Source organism: Populus nigra, chromosome 13, assembly GCF_951802175.1.
Source record: "Populus nigra chromosome 13, ddPopNigr1.1, whole genome shotgun sequence".
NCBI classification, from domain to species: domain Eukaryota; kingdom Viridiplantae; phylum Streptophyta; class Magnoliopsida; order Malpighiales; family Salicaceae; genus Populus; species Populus nigra.
This window is the reverse complement of record NC_084864.1, coordinates 4,382,941-4,401,591: the sequence shown is the minus strand read 5'-3', so window position 1 is coordinate 4,401,591 and position 18,651 is coordinate 4,382,941. Positions and strand designations below refer to the sequence as shown.

Below are 18,651 nucleotides of genomic sequence, written 5' to 3'. Positions count from 1 at the left end.
ATGTACAAGGACTAAACAAACCATTGTAGAATAAACAATGCTATCCACCATGCTTTAAAACAGAACCCATAGTAAAATTGAATTATGTTTTAGTTTTTTTTTTTTTTATGTAATTTGCCTTGACCTATAATTAACCCAATTTAAAATAAAAATTACACAAAATAAAAAGATAAAATTAAAATAAAATTAAAGTTCTAATAGAGGTCAAAACATCTTTTTTATAATATCTTTTTTCACGAGAAAGTGATTAAAAAATATAATAACTATTATGATTTAAAATGTTTTTTATTTATAAATATATTAAAATAATATTATGTTTTATATTTTAAAAATAATTTTTTATATTAGTACATTAAAATAATAAAATTATAAAACAAATTAATTTAAAAAAAATATAATTTTAACTACGTTTCCGGACACTAAATTTTACTAATCTAAATATTATCTCTATCCTTTTAGTTCAACCCCTGGAAGTCATTGTAGATTAAATAGATTTTATTGGTATTTATACTAATTCAATTTTTTTTTTTTGGTATTTATATTATCATTTTATCGACAATAATTTTTTATATTTGTAAATTTAATGATAATGACACATGTTAATATAGATTTTATTTATATTCGTAGATTTTATGATAGTGACACATGCATGGATAACCCATAAATATATATTTACAATTACTTAAAAATATATGGATAACACAGCAAGTACATTACAATTACTTAAAAATATATGGATAGTTGAGCCAAATCAATCGCAATTTATTGTTTAGAAATGAAGGTGCAAAGAGGCCCAGATGAACAGGCGAACGCTACAAAGATAGCAGAGCACTAGAGAAACACCACAGCTAAAAACAGAAGGAAAAAAGTTCAATACAGAGTAGCTTCTTGCACTGCAAATCTCCATAGAAGCACAGAAAATACTTGCTAATCAAGATTCTTAAAAGTGATCCCTACATATCAACTTTGATCAGAACCACATAACTCAAAAGCAAATTACAAACAGCTACACTGGCTCCTTGTCATCGCCCTGAAGATCAGCAGTGTCGAAGGCCAAGTGCTTTGTGATAGTTTCTAGCATATACTTCAATCCAGCTACTCCTTAGACTGTCGCGATATTCAGTCAGCTCTGCTATTTTCTGTTGCAAGCGCGTTCTTAAGATGGGCAGTGCGTGCTGTGTATCTTTATGGAACATGTCAAGAACCTCAACTCCCTGATCACCATATAAGCGATCGATACACCTCTGGAAGCTAATTGGACTCCCGTTTTTCTCTTCATTTTGGACAGTGACTCCTCCCAGTTCCTCTGCGTATTTATCAGCTGATTTAAACCATTCCAATAACATGTTCAGCTCAAATTGTTCATCTTCACATTCAAACAGGTTGTTTTCGTACTGATTTAGACGCCTGTTCTTAAAGGAGTTGCCCCGCAGTCTTGAAGACACGGATATTACCTCATCATTCAGTACTTGGGATTTATGTCTCTTCGTCTGGTTCCTATGTTCTTCAGGGAGGATTAGATATCCAGGAGTGCACTTTGCACACGTAGAGAGATCAAGTTCTTCAATCGGTTTATTCCCACGCCTCTCCCTCCTTTTGTTCTTCTCTTTGCATCCCCTTACTTCAAGTACACCTAAACTCTCACAATTCTTCCTGAATTGAAGGAACTCGCCCATCAGATCAGGATAATTTCCTATCAAACTGGAAACCATATCTTCTAATTCTGCCCTTTCAACTTTTCCCTTGCTGTAAGCAAAGAAAAGCTTTAAGAATTTCTTGTAACTCACCTCACAAGAAAGACTCTTCTTAACGTTCTCTAAGAAGCCAATTCCTTCTCCAATCTGTTCTGAGACACTTCCAGATCCATTTGCCTTGACAAATTTTCTTTCTTGATCAGTCTTTGGGCAAACTTTCCTTTTTTCAGGAGTCCTTTTCTGCTGCTCATCAACCCTACTTTTGGTGAGGTCTGAAGATTGCAAATCTGGAAGGCGATATGTCAATGGCTTTGCTTCAGTAATTGCCATAAATTTAAGAAACTCTTCTTGCAAATCAGGATGGCCTTCTGTTAGGCCGAGACCAGAATCGCAGACGTCAACCCAGTTCCTAGACCCTTTCTTATAAAACCTGAAAATTTTCAAGAATTCTTCGTAGTCGTCCGCACCACACTTGATCCTCAGCTTGTTTACAAAATCCGTGGCCTCTCGAAATCCGTTTGTCTTACTTGCCGTGTCTGCAACTGTTTCCTCCTTCTCCCCATCATTAAGGCTACAGCCACTTTCTTCAGACTCGTCTGCCCTAACAATTTCCATTTCGCAATCTTCAATATTTTCAGGACTGCTTTTCTCTTGTTCATCAACCTCACTGTTGGTGAGGTCTGCAGATTGCAAATCTGGAAGATGATAGGCCAGCGGTTTTGCTTCAAAAAGTGGCATGAATCTACGAACGTCCTCTAGCAAACCAGGACGGCCTTCGGTTAGCTTAAGAGAAAAATCGTAGGCATCAACCAACACCCTAGACCCTTCCTTGAACAAGTTCAAATTCTCCTCATAACCATCCTCGCCACATTCGATCCTCGGCTTGTTTAGAGAATCCATAGCATCTGGAAATCCGCTTTTCTTACTCTCCTCAGTTTCCTTCTTCTCCACATCATCAAGGCTGATTTGATGGCAAGGCGGCATTAATGAGTTGTACCCATCAATCAAGTCATTACAACCTCCAAGGATTGCCTTAATTCGTTCTTGGAAATCTTGAGGCGTCCCTGCCACTGCACCATCACGCGCAGCTTCTGAAATGATGGCATCTTCCGCGATCCTGATAAGGCTGCGGATTTTTTTCTCAGGCTGGTCATGTTGAAACCGGGCTTTCACTTTCTTGACATAGTTTATGAAAGGGTCAACTTCTTCCGGAGGTTGCTGAGAGAACATGAAATGGATATAATCTTCACTGTAATCTCCGCATCTCTTCATCTCTCTTAGGCTTTAGAGAGGAAGAGAGAAATAAAACAAATTAACAAGTAACTGAGATAGACTGCACGTAGTTCTTGGCGAAAGATTCTATATAGTAGTCATTAATCCTTTTCCTCAACGTTTTAGGATGCTTGTGAAAATTAAAAGTTAGAAGTATATGATCACAAATCCTTTTCCAAGTAGGATTTAAAGCAGACTTAAATTCTATGTAAAGAGATAAATCATAGGCGAATTCGGATTTGGCTATTAACCCTTTGGTCTTTCCGATTAGGGATCATCATCTCTAGGTTCTGCCACTGTTATCATTTAGTTCCTCATTGAAGCTGCTATTTCTTGGCAATTTTGAAGCTGACGGGAATTTTAATTGTGTGTTTTCGATGCTTATGATATATGAATATATTGCCAGGGGATGTTAATTGTGTTTAAATGTAAATCCGATCATCCTCAATCTGATCTAATATACTGAAAAATGGTGCTATAATATCATATAAACTTTACTATTATTTAAAATAATCACAACTTAAAAGCATTTATGCTCTTCAATTTCTTACATGTAATTAGCCCCGGTTTAAAATTAGTAAACTAATGTTAAATGGGGAGATTCTCGGTAAAAAAATAATAAATTAAGAGAAAAAAATTATATAATTTGGGATGAAAATTTTTATCAAATCAATTTCGGTTTAGAGTAGATAAAGTAATAAAACGGTATTCGACAATCCAAGAAAGGAAAGAATCACGTAAACTTTCAATGGATAAAAAAGACTATTTAAAGGAAATCTTTATTGATTTGAGGTGAAAATATTTAGAAGTAAATAAAAATAAAAATAAAAATAAAATGTGGTTCAAAATAATCTAATTTATAATTTTACGCATGAATATCGCCAGTATAAGCTTCACATACAATCACACATTTTGTAACCAAAAATTGTGAAAACCCTGAAAAAAACCACTACCAGAAATTCACTTAATACTAACAGAATTATCAACGGAATAATTCTGTCGGTAAATTACGGTGATAATTACCGACGAACACTATTCTGTCTGTAATTCAATCGGTATATACCGACGTAATTACAGACAGAATATTAAGAATTAAAAAAAAAGGTTCACTGACGTGGAACTTTTTGTAGGCAATTTTCCCGACGAAATCACCGAGGGATTCAAACCCGGATCTCCGTATAGTGATGTGACCAATTCTCTGTCAGAATTGCCGATGGAATCACCGACATAATGAGTCCGTCGGTGATTCCCTTGGAAAAAGTTAATATATCACTATTCTGCCAACCCTCCCCTCTCTTATTTCTCCTTCTTCTTTCCCATCCCAACTCTCCCCTTCTAAACTTCAAACAACCACCCCAAGTAATAATAGAGAATGAAAAAAATATATATGGATGAGTTTTGATTGAAATATTACATGAGGAAATTCAAAAGTGACATTGACAAGTTGTAAATAAAATTAAGAATGTCAAAATAAACAAACAATAGTAATTGGGTTGAAAACAACACTTTAGGTGATTAAATGAATATACCAAATTAGTTGATTAAAAAAAGATTTATAGATTTGAAAATATATGAAGCAAATGATAAATTGAGGTAATGACCCTAAATGTTAAAGTTGTTATGATGGAATGATGAAATCAATGATTAATAAGCCAAGATGTAATCACGAGTAAATAAAAAGGAAATGAAATCTAAATTATTTTGGACTATAAACTAAAAGTATTTGTAATGATTTTATAGAAGTAATCGAATTAAAAATATAAGAGATAATTGTAAGGAAATTCATGCCATCGACATGAAATTTGATGAAAGAATACTTGTGTTATATTATTAGAGTTAATAAAGTGATCAATTGAAATTGATATTTGTATTATGAAAATCTTATTTTATGTTCCTTTATGCTTAACATGTATTTTTTTTTTATGTATCTAAGGTATCCTAAGATCATGTTCAGATCTTCAAAGATTATTTTATTTTAAGGAAAAAGTCTATAAAATTAGTTAATATTATAAAATAAATTATTGTATGTCTATTACGCCAACAATGAGGTATAGAATGTAAATATAATGAGAAGGAGGATGAATACATTGTTATGAAAATTAAATATTCTAGAAGATGCTGTAAAGTTTATTATCTTGTATTTAATATTTTCTCTTTATTATGTGTTGATAAAAATAGTAAGTAGTAAGCTCAAAACTTTCTCTTATATATATATATATATATATATATATATATATATATATATATATATATATATATATATATATATATCTGAAAAATAACAAATTTCTAAAATGACATGTTATCATGAATGATGATGATGGTTCTTGTCAAGATATCATTGTTTTCTTATCTAGTGGCAAAACAAGAAATATTTGTTATGGCCACATTTTTTTTCATAGTATCACAACAGGGCATATCAATGTATCTTTATTTGAAAATATGTGTTTTTTTTATCTTTTTAATTGTTATGTATATATATATATATATATATATATATATATATATATATATACATATGATAAAATATTTCCTATTGTTTTTTCAAAAACTTAAATATGCAAGAAAAGATACAAACAAAAATGCAAGTTTGATTTGTGTACAAGAGCTATTATGATCAGGTGATTAGGTTTCAATTTATTTTTCAAAGTCATTGAGTAAAACATTTAACTAAAGTAGAATAGAAGAAAAATATATCAATAATTTAATTCCTAAAATACCAAAAAAATAAATGAAAATTCATCAAAGCATTAAAAATTGTATGATAAATAGAATAAATAGAAATCGCTCTGAAACATGCATATCATCCATTGTTTTGTTTTCAATACCCCTGTATATCTATATATATATATATTTTATTGATTGGTGTGGTGTAATTGGTTTGGTTTACATAAACCACGTTTTAAAAATAATTAAAACAGTATTTTTTTTATTTTCTTGCTTTATAATTGTTTTATAATTTCTAACTTGAATAATTATGTTTTTTATTAAAAAAAATAAAATAAAAATAAAAAATCAGGTTATGACACATAACTTGCCATGATATCTCCTGTAACAAGGGGTAAGGATTCATAGAAATCAATTGACTGCTTAAAATTTTTGATATGCTAAATGTCAAGTATAAAAGGCAAGATGTTAGAGAATTTATAAGGTTTCTTAAAATTTATGACATGTTGAATGTCAATTAGAGGAGGTAAAGAATTAACGAGTTTATAGTGATAATTTTCTTAAAACTTTTCCAACACTGCACTTATTTCTTTATGTAATTTTATTAGAGAGTCTCCTGAAATTTCTTCTACAACTAAAAAAGACTCAATATAGTCTTCATTATCCTCATTTTCAAACTCTTTTGAATTTATTATGTTAACCATCGTTACCTTTTTAAATGGTTTCACTAGGGAGTTTTTTTTAAATTACATTTTCAACTAAAGTACTAAACCACACATAATAGTCTCTTCATTAATGATCTCATTCTCAAACTCATTATGTTGTTGTTATCCTTTCATATTCTTCTTTTTATTGTTCTTATTGATAGGTCTTGATGGTAATCCAACAAGATGGATTTTTCTACCGTTGAAAATGAAAAAAACATGAATTTGATCGACTAGAAATGATGGTATCTAAATTATATATCAATGACCTACTCAAAATGACATGTTCTACATCAATTGAAATCACATCACATAAAATCTCATCATGATAGTCTGGAAATTTAATAGGAAACAAACATCTTTCATTGACTATTATAAAAGTATTATTAATACATGACACATTATATGACTTAAGATGAAGAATATATTTTAGGCCTAAATGAGCTACTATATAAAACTTTTATTATCAATAATTATCTTGCAACTTTTATTTGCACACTTAATATAAGTGTGAAAATAGCAGTTCTTCTCTAATCATCAGTTTCTTAGATTGTATCAAGGCATATCTAATTATATCCAACCTAGTTATCCCAAACTATATGGTGTTTTGCTCATTAATGGGTCTAAGACATCATTCAAGGTCGAGTCCATGGTAGTTGTAAAGTAAAAACACATAAAATAAATAAATAAAAAACTTATTCTATTTTTTTTAATTGTGGATATCAATCAAGACTAGAATACACAATGAAAATTCTAAGCATGCATTGCATACTTGGTGTACATAAAACATAAACTGGAGACAAAATATTGAGTAAGTTTGCTTATTCGATGTCACAATTCTTAAGATAAAATTTAACTAAGACAAGAATGTTGACACTACTAGGTGTTGGGATGACTGAATTTATGAGTTTGGAGGGAAAATTTTTGACAAAATAGGAGTGGGGGATTTGTTGTTTATGTTGTGAAAAAAAAGAGAGATTGTTGTCAGTTATAACACTTTTAAAATTATTGTTGAAGTTTTTGATGAAAAATAACAAAACATTTCCATTAATATTTTTGTCAAAGTATAATGATGTCTCATATACATTGTGGACAAAATTACCAACATGATAATTATTGATTTCGCTAACTATGTTGGTAATTTTCAATGGAAAATACCTGCTACTACTTCTATCAGACATTACCATTGAAAAATATCATTACTTTTTGCCAATTTTATGGCAGTGGCTGTTGTTGAATTTCAATATGTGAGGCATTTTGTTCAAGCTTTAATTGGACTTAATGACACTTGTGTTTATGACAATTGTTGTATGTAAGATGGATATTCGATTCATAGACATGGATAAGTTACAAATGTACTAAGAGAACGTGAATCTTATTGATACCATCCATCCCACAAGACAAAAACTCGAATTATCACAACATGCAATTCATCAAAAGATCCACTGGTTAGCCTCTAAATTTACTAACGCTGTTTCTCATTTGAAAACCCAAATCCAAACTCTGCAAAATCGAAGTTGGGTACTTTATAGAACAACATCCATTGTGAACAGGTTGATGAATGCATTGAAGAAGAAACTGGATTAAACTTGTTAGAGCAGACGAAGATCGTGCTGGCAAAAGAAGAACATGATTCTGCGGATGAAGAAGTTAGAGCAACGGGTCTCATACAAAAAGATTGTGAAGTTTTACAAACTAATTAAAGATTCTATCTTGGAGGAGTTTACATTATTGACTTTGTTTGTCCTTTCGAATTCAGTATTGTAGTTAAGAAGTCTGTCTTATTACCAACACATAAAAGGTATGAAGTCCTTTCAAATTTGAGATCAAGTGTCTTTTTCAATTAAATTAAAAAAATATTTAAAAATATAATAACAATTGCTTCTTACTATATTTCTCATATAATATCTTTTTATTTTTAAAAATTATTTGAAACATCAATATATTAATATTATATTAAAACATAAAAAAAATTAATTTCAAACTAATAAAAAATTCAATTTTTTTTTAAAATATTTTAAAAACATAAAAATAAACAAATTATAAAAAAATGGAGAATAAGGAGAAATAATGAAATTAATATTTATTTATTTATAAGTTTTAATATAGTATGACTATTTTATATTTACGTGATTTTGTACCTCTATCCTCCATCCCATCAATCCTCGTGTTTTGTTGTTTTTAGCTCTCTTGTCCTACATCACCTGTCGCTTTATGATTTGCTTGTTTTCCTGACAACAAAATTAATGCTAACTTCTTATAAACCTTAAATGTTTTATAGGCTAGATCGAACTTTTTCACATGTGCAAGTGCTCCGAGACTCTGTGGAGCATTTGAAGCTTAAAAACTCCAATGTTTGTGTCGTATACCTACTTGACTCACAGGTCAGTTCTCCTTTATCGCTGTACATTTCCATGCACCAGTCTTATCATCTGACTAAATGCTATAAACCCTCTCCATACCTTGCAGGCTTGCATGGATTTTATGACTTGGATACCTAGACCTCCGCCTCGTACTCCATTTCATGACTTGCAAAACTATGCATTTTCTGTCGAAAATATAAGCTGCCTTGGATGATTTTACTATGTTTTTGACAATGAACATAAGACTTAAAATGTTATATATATAAAAAAAAGCGAATACAAATACCAGACGAGCTGTTCTCCTTCCTCCCGCTGCCAAGGGACACAAACATATGCGTGTGACAGTTCTTGTTTTCGCTTGAACTCATTCTCTAAAAGAACTGCAAGTCACCACAGAAGGAGCACATTGATATTCTCTGTCGTTAACAACCGAATACTACTACAAGATGTTTGCAGCAAAACGATGTTAAAGCCCATCATAACTAAAGCAAACTTTTGGACCCAATCGGAAAACTCTTCCTAGTTAACAACTGGCATGCATCACGGGATATTTTCTGAGTTCTTGGTTTCTGTCAGAGGGTTCGAATGATTTTTTTCACCGCCGTCTTCTAATTACTAGGCCCGAGATACATTATCTCTTTTTGACTGATCTCAACATTACCTCTACATAATTTAAACAACTCTATTGCGGTAGCAGATAATTTCCAAGTGCGTCCAATGTACAAAACCAAGAGCCCTTTGCACCCCTCTCTCAAAGCTTGCAACCCAAGATCACACAGATTTCGACAACGATTGACATGAAGTTTCTCCAATTTATTGCAATTGATCCCAATAGATTGCCATCCTGCAATCCTGACCCCATGACACAATGCCACATTCCATTCTTGAAGCAATGGGCACCCCCTTGCTATTGCCGCAATGGACTCATCACCAACTGTCCTGCACAGCCAAAGATTGAGAATCTTAAGCCTTGTGGCAAAACCTGCACCTATCACTGCCAATGTGTCTCCACGAAACCACCCGTTTACATGAGAAACACTCAAATACTCAAGACCACCTCCACTTACAATCCCCATAATGCCTTCTGGCTCAAGTTTACAAGAATCAGCATCTATATGAGTTAAAGTTGGTGAACACCCTTTAAACCCTGTACCATTCACTCCGCTGCAATGTGATATCTTAACTGCCTCCAGATGACAGCAAGATTGAGAAAGAGCTCTCAGCCCACCGTCAGAAACAAGTGAGCAGTATGAGAGATTTATGTGCTTCAAGGCTGAGCAACCATTAGCTAAAGTTTCTAACCCAGCATCAGTAATATTGCATCGATATAAGCTAATAGCCTCTAGGGAGGAGCAACCAGCGGCAACCAGTGAAAGTCCATTGTCAGTGATTCCAAAACAACAGTCCAGATTAAGATGAAGCAGCTTTGAAGGATAGGATTGCAAAAAGGTTAAGCATGAATCAGGCAGCTCCGAGCAACCAGAAAGGGACAAATAGTGTAAATGCTGAAAACGGGTGAGCATCCTATGGAGATGATAGGCACTAACAACAAGCCCCCTTTGAGATAACGAAGAAGCGTTGGGGAGGGCCAATGAACTATGAAATTGTAAGGACCGACGATGTGTGTTTTGAATATTAAGCCAGCGATGACAAGTCAAACCAAACGATTCATGATCAGAGCTACAGACAAGAAACTGAAAAACAATAGACAGGCAATCATCGGGTAGGAGCATGATAGAGGTAAGAGTATAACTCAAAGGTTCTTCCATGATAACTTTGTTAGAACTCTTCTGAAGGCTGTGGAACCCCGATCTTTACGGTATCTTTTTTATAAGCTGAGCTAGATGAGTTGGGAGATTCAAAACAACATAGAGCAGGTGAATCGCCATGTCCATAGCCTACATGAACCCCACATTTACGATAAAGAAGTTACTTTTTGAACGATAATGACCCGGGACACAAGAAGATAGGAGATATAAACCTTCTATCTAGATTCTTGAAATCAGGTGAATTGACTAAGATCAACAGAAGAAAGGAGATATAAACCTTCTATCTAGATTCTTGAAATCAGGTGAATTGACTAAGATCAACAGAAGAAAGGAGATATAAACCTTCTATCTAGATTCTTGAAATCAGGTGATTCGATTAGAAGATGTTAAATTCAAGGGGTATCCACAAGAGCCACAGCTGCAAAGGAGTAAAACCAGTAAGCTGGAATGGAGAAAAACCATCAATAAAAGCATCATTAAGAGAAACATAAAGATCATTAAGAATTTGCGTTTGCTGTGGCTACAACCCTCCGCAGAACAAAACACAAGAGCATTTGCTGTGGGTACAACCCTTCACAGTTATTTGCTTTTAGTGGTGGCCCCACCACTAAAAACAAAAACTCAAGCTTAGACAAACACAATTTAAATGCAATGTATAAACAAGCTTTCTAGTATCAATGATAGAAATTCCCACAACTTTCACAGGCTCAAGGTTAGTGATAAAAATGAACACCGAAGTTTAACAGCATCTCAGCTAGGAATTTCATCAGACACCTAATACCCAGAAAAAATAAATTTAACATTCATCCTTGAAATCACAGAATTGCAAATCCATTCCAAAGGGTGCGGCGCGTAGCCTTAAGAACTTACATAGAATCATGTCATTAATTGGAGGAGGTGCAGATACTGGCAGCATCTAAATTAGTTTGGGTGGTACTTGTGATGAAAACAGAAGTCTCCAATGATTTTGGTGCGAACATCAATCACTAGATCAGAAACCGCTCAATATCAAAAACAAGAACAAATACAAGAAAAAACCTAATTGTCAAAAAAAGAAGAAGCAAATGATTCGAACCCGAGCAGGTCACCAATAATCAAATAATTCGAAATAAAAGGAACACAAGTTTCTAACAAAATTATAGAAAAATTACCGAGCGATTTGAAAGCCTGGTAACTGAGAAGACAGGATGACTTGTTGACATAAGTAAAAACAGATACAAGAAAAGATCTGAAATGATTGAAAAAGATATCCTGCCCTGATCCGAATAAAGAGTGCAGCCAAGTCAGGAAGGTAGATAATTTCTCCTCCCCTTTTATTTAATTAATAGATAGGTGGCCCACAGCGAGTTTATCATTTTTTTCGTTGTAAAATAATATCAAGTCGAAGCAGATTGTTTTTAAGCCGCTCCATTCAAGTTATTATGTTTGTTGGTGTGATTATGATTATTTTTTAAAGTGTGTTTTATGTTAAAATATATTTAAATAATATTTTTTAATTTTTTAAAATTATTTTTGAGATTAATACATCAAAACGATTCAAAACATACAAAAAAAATAAATTATAACAAAAAAATTAAATTTTTTGGGAACGCGGTTTGCACCGCGTTCCCAAATGATCTTTTAAACTCTCCGGTCAATATTTTTTTTTTATCGCATCGGCCACTGAAATGGCTTTGAATTCAAAATAAAGTCAGTGCTCTATCTTTGATTCACAAAATAAGGAAAATAACATTAAAAATAGTAGTATTTTACTTTCACCAAAACTCTCACTTATCCTACACCTCTTAAGTTATTTCACAAAGTTGGACTAGAGTTAAGCTCAACAGGGTCTTCTTTCCGTGCTGATTCTGCCAAGTTCATTCCCTTGACTATAGTTTCATTGGATAGTAGACACGAACAATGAAAATCTTATTAATCTATTCATGCATGTCACTAATTAGATGACGAGACATTTGGCTACCTTAAAAGAGTCATAGTTACTCCCGCTGTTTACTAGTACTTGGTTGAATTTCTTCACTTTGACATTCAGAGCATTGAATAGAAATCACTGTAACAACTTGGCTTTTCAAAGCCAAAACAACAATAATAATTTTTTAAAAAACATGCTATCATTCCAGGAATTGATAAACCGATTTTCACTCATTTTCAAGGTACAATCCATACACAAAAATCAATCAATATTTCATTAAAAGCGATTCTTACACATACACATAATATTACGTTTGTTTGATTATAAGTTCACATTATAATATACATACATAATCATAAGTTTGTATTCTTGTGCTATTAATAGAAATCACGCATTTAAACAAAAGTATCGAATAACAGTTATACATTTAATACACTTTGTTCATACAAAATACATCGTAATTTGAAATGCAAAGATTCTTTATAAAAGTAGGTTCCATGTAATAGGGTTCACGCTTTTATAATTATTTACTTGATATACAAAAATATTAAAAATCAATGAAAAAAAAGGGTTGACTTAAAATTGATGAATCTATTGAATTCATGATTCAAGATATAATATCGGGATAACTCAATAAAAAAAAAGTAAATAAAATCAAAATACCAATTTCCAAAAAAAAATTACAAAACAAAATTTCTTCAAATATATATTGCCTCATTTTAAATGCTAGGGGATGCAATAAAAAAAATTTAATTTTTTTTAAAATAAGATTCAAGCCAATAATTTTTTTTCATCATAGAAAAGATATAAAGACGATGCAAACTCTGTAAACCCATATTAAACTTTCAAGCCCGCAATCAATTAAATTATTTACTCAGGCTCAACTTAGGAGCTTAACACCTAAAAAAATAAATGTTGGAGGATGAAATTAATTAAATCAATTCAATTTAAAAACAAAATTCCTTTAGAAGAGCTAAATTTAACAAAACAAAAAAACTAAAACCAAGGTGACCTATGTTATTTTCAAATTGACAAAAAAAATCTCATAGAAAACGAATAAAAAAATAACAGAATGGTAAAGGATGCAAAAAAAGCTTTAAAGAAAGAAAAAAAACACGAAAACCCATGTCCATGTCAATTTCATAAACCAAAGTCAATCTCTTAAACTCGTAAACCGTTAAATTCTAGACTCGAACTCAACTAAGAAACTAAACAAATGTCCAATTAAATATTGGATAATGAAAAAAAATCAATCTAAAAAAATCTTGCAAGTTCAAAAAAATACAATAATAAAAAAAAGATTAGATTTAATAGGAAAAAAAAGAATGATAAATTTGCTAAAAAAAATTGCAAAAACCATTAAGAAATAACAATTAAAAGAATGAAAATTAAATCTGATATGTGAAAATATTTATTGGGGTGAAATTGAAAACAAATCTTAATTCAATAAAGTATTCTTAATAAAAACAAATTGCAATAAAGAGAACAACAATGGAATTGAACAAACTCCTTAATTTCATAAATTATTTAAAATTTTAAAAATTATAATTAAAAGAATAAAGATGTAATTTTAAATACAACAAACCTTAGGGGTTGATTTGATTTTTTTTAAGGTCAACACGAAAATTGACTAATAGAGAGAGAAGAAGAAGAAAAAAAATAAAATATCACACCTGCCACTCCGGCCACCATCGAGTTAGACACACCGCTTATTCATGTAGGGGACACTGAGATGCTTGACCATCACGCACCCGGGATAACCCCACATAATGAAAGGTGGAAAAATGACAATACTTAAAGGTCAATAATTTAATGGAAAATGATATAATTGAATAAAAAATCAATTTTTAAAAAACTAAGTCAACTCATGTTAGCTCTACTAACTTACGATCCGAGATAGAGATGGGGATAACCCTACAAAAAGAAAAACAAAAGAAATCACAAAGCTCAAGGCCTAATAAGTCATTGTCAAATTATGAAAAAAAAAATTCTAAAAGGAATCTTTTTAAAAAATGACTAAACTCAAACCATGTAAATCATTGAAACTGGTAAACCGCATTATGAGACTGATAATACCATGTAAAAGGTAAACATGAAAAAATTACAAAGTAAAATTCTCAATTATAAAAAATCATAAAAAAATAAACAATGAGGACTAATTCTTGAACAAAATATAATTGAAAGAAACTAATCATTGATTAAATTGAAAACAAAATAAATAAAAAAAAGGATAGAAAAAAAGCAATAAAAAAATAAGGACCAAAATTAAAAAAAAATGAATTAAGATTCTAAAAGATAAAATAATAAAAAATTGAAATTGAAATTGAAATGGAGCATGAAAAAAAAAAGAGGACCAATTTTTTTTTTTAAAAAATAAATAGATTTTAAAAGAAAAATCCTCAAGGATAAAAAAAACAGCAATTAAAAGAATAAGGACTTTTGATATAAAAATTAAATCAAATTAAATACGAAGGGATGAAATTAAAAAAAAAAACTTTAAGAAACATTAAAATAAAAACATATAGAAATCAAAAGAATAAAGATCAAATCTTAAACAAATACAAAGTGGAGGGCATAACTGAATTTTTAAATGCTTGTCACGAATATCAAGGCATAGAAGAGAGAAAATTGGGGTAGGATAAAAAATCATCACCGATAAACTGTCGCCCACCTTACAAAATGCGTTGCCCAAACAACTGCGCCACAACCTTGTGCGTCAGATAAAATGACGATTTGGTTTTTTTAGCCATCGAAAGTGTCCTTACGTGCCTCCATACTAGCATAAGAACTTTGACGCGCTGATGTGAATGTGGCATGTGTCAATATATTTTAATGATTTATTAATATTTTAATAAGTTAAATTACAAAAAAGGGCCAATGACATATTATTACTATAAAAAAAACCAAGAGACAGACAAAAATGTCCTTTGAAATCTTTCTTAAAATTTTTAAAGTCAAAGGTTAAATGTGTAATTTTATTGCGCAAAAAAATGTTAAGACAAATAAACTCTTCTTTGCAAGGTTATTTTTTTAGCAAGCAAGGTATAAACGTTATTTTACTGTGTAAATAAAAAGAAAAAGACAAAAAACCCTTAATGAAAGACCTTTTTTTAAGATTTCAAAGGTAAAAGAGTATATTTACTATGCATTTTCAAAGTTGAACGACAAAATTATCCATGATCATTCTACAAATAACATTTGTATCCCATGAAAAAGATGATTTTACCCTTAATACTAAGACAATTGTTAAGAGCAATGACAGGAAAAATGATCATTCATTGCTTGAATCCACAATGATTCTCCTCATATACTATAGGAAAAAAATTGAGCTTTTATAGTTTTTTTGTAACTAGATTAGATATTTACACAATGCTACACAAGGATTAAAAAATTTTAAAACATAAAAAATTAGATCTTAAGAAATTCATTAATATTATTATTAAATTTAAAAATATAGTTATTTCGAATTGTTTTTCATCAACATAATTTTTTTTATTAATGTATATAAACCCTTAACCTAAATATTGGTAAAACAATATTAAATAAGGCAATTTCTCAATTGAAAAATAGTGAATTAAGAGTAAAATTTGTTATGATTTGGGATAAAAATCCCCATTAAATTAATTTAAATCTAGGATGCAATAAAATAATAAATCGGTAAGCGAAATGTTAGTCAGTGAAAAATTAATTAAAACCCCTAAACGATTAAAATAATTATTTAAGGAAAATGTTTTTTTTCCAATAAGAGAGAAAATCCTTAGAAAAATATAATGAAACTCCAAATAAATGAATGCATGAATTTACATGGGAATAATATTGACTATAGGTATAAGACTCATATTTAATCATCTAAATCTTAATGGAGAGTGATGAAGTTTACAAGGGAATCATTATGATTGGAAATGAAAAGTCTTGGTAAGTTGGTGTGAAAATCCTAAATAGATTAAAGAATAAATTTGTGCATGAAAATATCTACAATTAGGGTAAACTCGTGCTAAATGGAGAAAATTTAAATAAAAAAATTTCATAATAAGATTTAGAGAAATCTTTATTATGAATGGTAATGAAAAATTTCAGTAGGAAATTGAGATGAAATAATAAAAATTTCTAGTACGTAAAAAATAATAATGGATAAGGATTTGATAAAAATAACACATATACAATTAACGAGTGGTATTTTGGTAATTATAAGCAATCAACCTATTCCTTTTTATAGGGCCGGCTTTTAGTTTATCCATTAAAAAAAGGGAAGGAGAGTTCTTCATTTTTCTTTTTCTTCTCTTCATTATTTTGGGAGAGTTGGTTAAGGGATAAACAAAGTGTTGATACACAACATTGCAAGAAACTTATTTTTTCTGATATTGAAAAATAAACTATTTTGAAGGAAATAAAGATTTTATTAGAGTCGTCATTTAGTAATTTGAGGAAATTAGAAATTTTAAATTAGACACTAGTTCTAAAGATTCAGATATTAGGTTACTAATGATTAAGGGAAGGCATACACTATCTTTAAAACATCATTTCAAGTGAAAGGTTACCCTTACTTGTATTTTTTCTAATTTTATTCAAATGTTATAATATTCAGAGCTTATTTGCAATTTGTTTTTAAGGGTTTATATCAGTCTCTAAAAATAAGAGACACGTCAAAAAATGACATTAGTATTTAAAAATAGAAGATTCATCGAAATGTTGATGTTTAATCCTAAAAAGAAGAGTGACGTCCAAGTTGTAAAAAATAAGCATAATGCATATTTGCTTTTAAAATTTTAAATTGATCTTTTAAAAAAAAAAAAACAAAGACATGTAGACGAATAACATTTATCCCTCAAAAGAAAGATTATGTTGGAATAGCTATAAAATCATCATAACCCATATTTGAGAATTGGACTTTAGACCCGCACACAACGACTAGATAAATTGGGTGTTGGACCCACGTTGTCATTGTTTTTTATATTTATTTAAGTTATTTTACAAATTCAAGTATAAAAAGACAAATAAAATACCCTAAAGTCCCTAAAATTACTCAAGTGTCACTTTAAAGAAAAAAGACTGAAATACCTTTGAACTTCCTTGGAAACTATGAAAATATAGGGTGGTGCGTTTAGCTTACGAGTGGCCACTATTTGAGGGGTTGAATTTTTTGGCGGGATTTCAGGTCACAAATGGCAGATTCTGGTAGATCTCGATTAGCAAATTCTGATGGTGGTGGTGGTGTTGGCCATTGATGGTTGATGAGAAAGAATTGATGGTTTGAAGCTTTAGGTGGTAGAAGATGTATCAGCCTTTTTTTGGCGAGATACAACGTCAATGATGATGAAGTCAACCTGGGGTTTGCTCACAATAAGTAGAGGAGTCTTTATATGGTGGTTTCACGGTGAGAAATGACCTGAGTCGGGAGATTTGATGTGAGAGAGAGAGAGAGAGTCATCGATGAGGAGTGAGAGCCTCTAGGGTTTGCCACGGTATGAATGCGATCATGGTAATCTGGTGCACTTGGAGCTTGTGGACCGCTATATCACTTCTAGATAAATTGGGCGATGGAATTGATCACTCAATTGTGGTTGGGTTGATCTGAAAATTGATCTTATGATCCTGATTGATAGATATTTTTGCTTCAGTGTGATAAGATGCATTGTATGTTTGGTGTACCAGGTGACATGGCAAGATAGGATCAAATGATAGATTACTAAAAAGTTGTGATGGATTTGGGTTTTAATCCAGTGTGTAAACCCTATTAGACATATGAATGGTTTCCACTTTGTGCTTAGGATACACTATAAGAGACATGGAGTATCTTGAAGAAATTTTCATCCACACCAATTGTTCCATATATATATATGAGTAAAACCAAAAACTCAAATCAGTATTAGAAAAAACTCTTTTCAATTGTTAAAAATCAATTTTGATTGTTGAAAAATTAATTTCAAACACAGAAAAATATTTTTCAACTAGTATCAACCCATTTGGACTTGGTTTTGACCAAAAATAACAATTTTGACCCAAAATGGCTTGAAATTTATTTTGTTATCCCAGTCGACATGGTTTGACTTTTATTAACCTAGTGAACCCGCTTTTGACCAAAATATTTTTCAGGTGACGTGCCTAAATGTTGAAAAATATAAAGATTTTTTAGTTGGTTCAATTCTCACGGACGACCTACCCAGATGATAAACATGAAAGTGTTTTCAACATTGATCTTATTTTTGAAGTGACCTATCTGTTTGTGAAATAAGTAAAAGTGATTTCAACATTAGTTTTGTGAAATACATGAAA

General features: G+C 31.0%; 2 protein-coding genes across 3 annotated transcripts; both read right to left on the bottom strand.

Annotated features, from left to right (window-relative positions):
• Window positions 1-856: 856 nt before the first annotated feature.
• LOC133670551 (paired amphipathic helix protein Sin3-like 2) lies at window positions 857-2,345 on the bottom strand. The gene has a single exon (XM_062091063.1). It carries the CDS (start codon window positions 2,307-2,309, stop codon window positions 1,038-1,040), a length of 1,272 nt encoding a protein of 423 aa, XP_061947047.1. The 5' UTR covers window positions 2,310-2,345; the 3' UTR covers window positions 857-1,037.
• Window positions 2,346-8,881: 6,536 nt separating this feature from the next.
• On the bottom strand, window positions 8,882-11,777 carry LOC133671614 (F-box/LRR-repeat protein 12). 2 transcript variants are annotated; one of them, XM_062092417.1, is made up of 4 exons: window positions 11,621-11,777; window positions 11,340-11,455; window positions 10,812-10,887; window positions 8,882-10,598 (listed from the first exon to the last, which is right to left on the bottom strand). In XM_062092417.1, exon 4 carries the CDS (start codon window positions 10,467-10,469, stop codon window positions 9,309-9,311), a length of 1,161 nt encoding a protein of 386 aa, XP_061948401.1. In that variant the 5' UTR covers window positions 10,470-10,598; window positions 10,812-10,887; window positions 11,340-11,455; window positions 11,621-11,777; the 3' UTR covers window positions 8,882-9,308. The 2 variants fall into 2 exon arrangements, with proteins under 2 accessions (XP_061948401.1, XP_061948402.1); XM_062092418.1 differs by lacking the exons at window positions 10,812-10,887; window positions 11,340-11,455; window positions 11,621-11,777 and adding an exon at window positions 10,682-10,780.
• Between the last annotated feature and the right edge of the window lie 6,874 nt (window positions 11,778-18,651).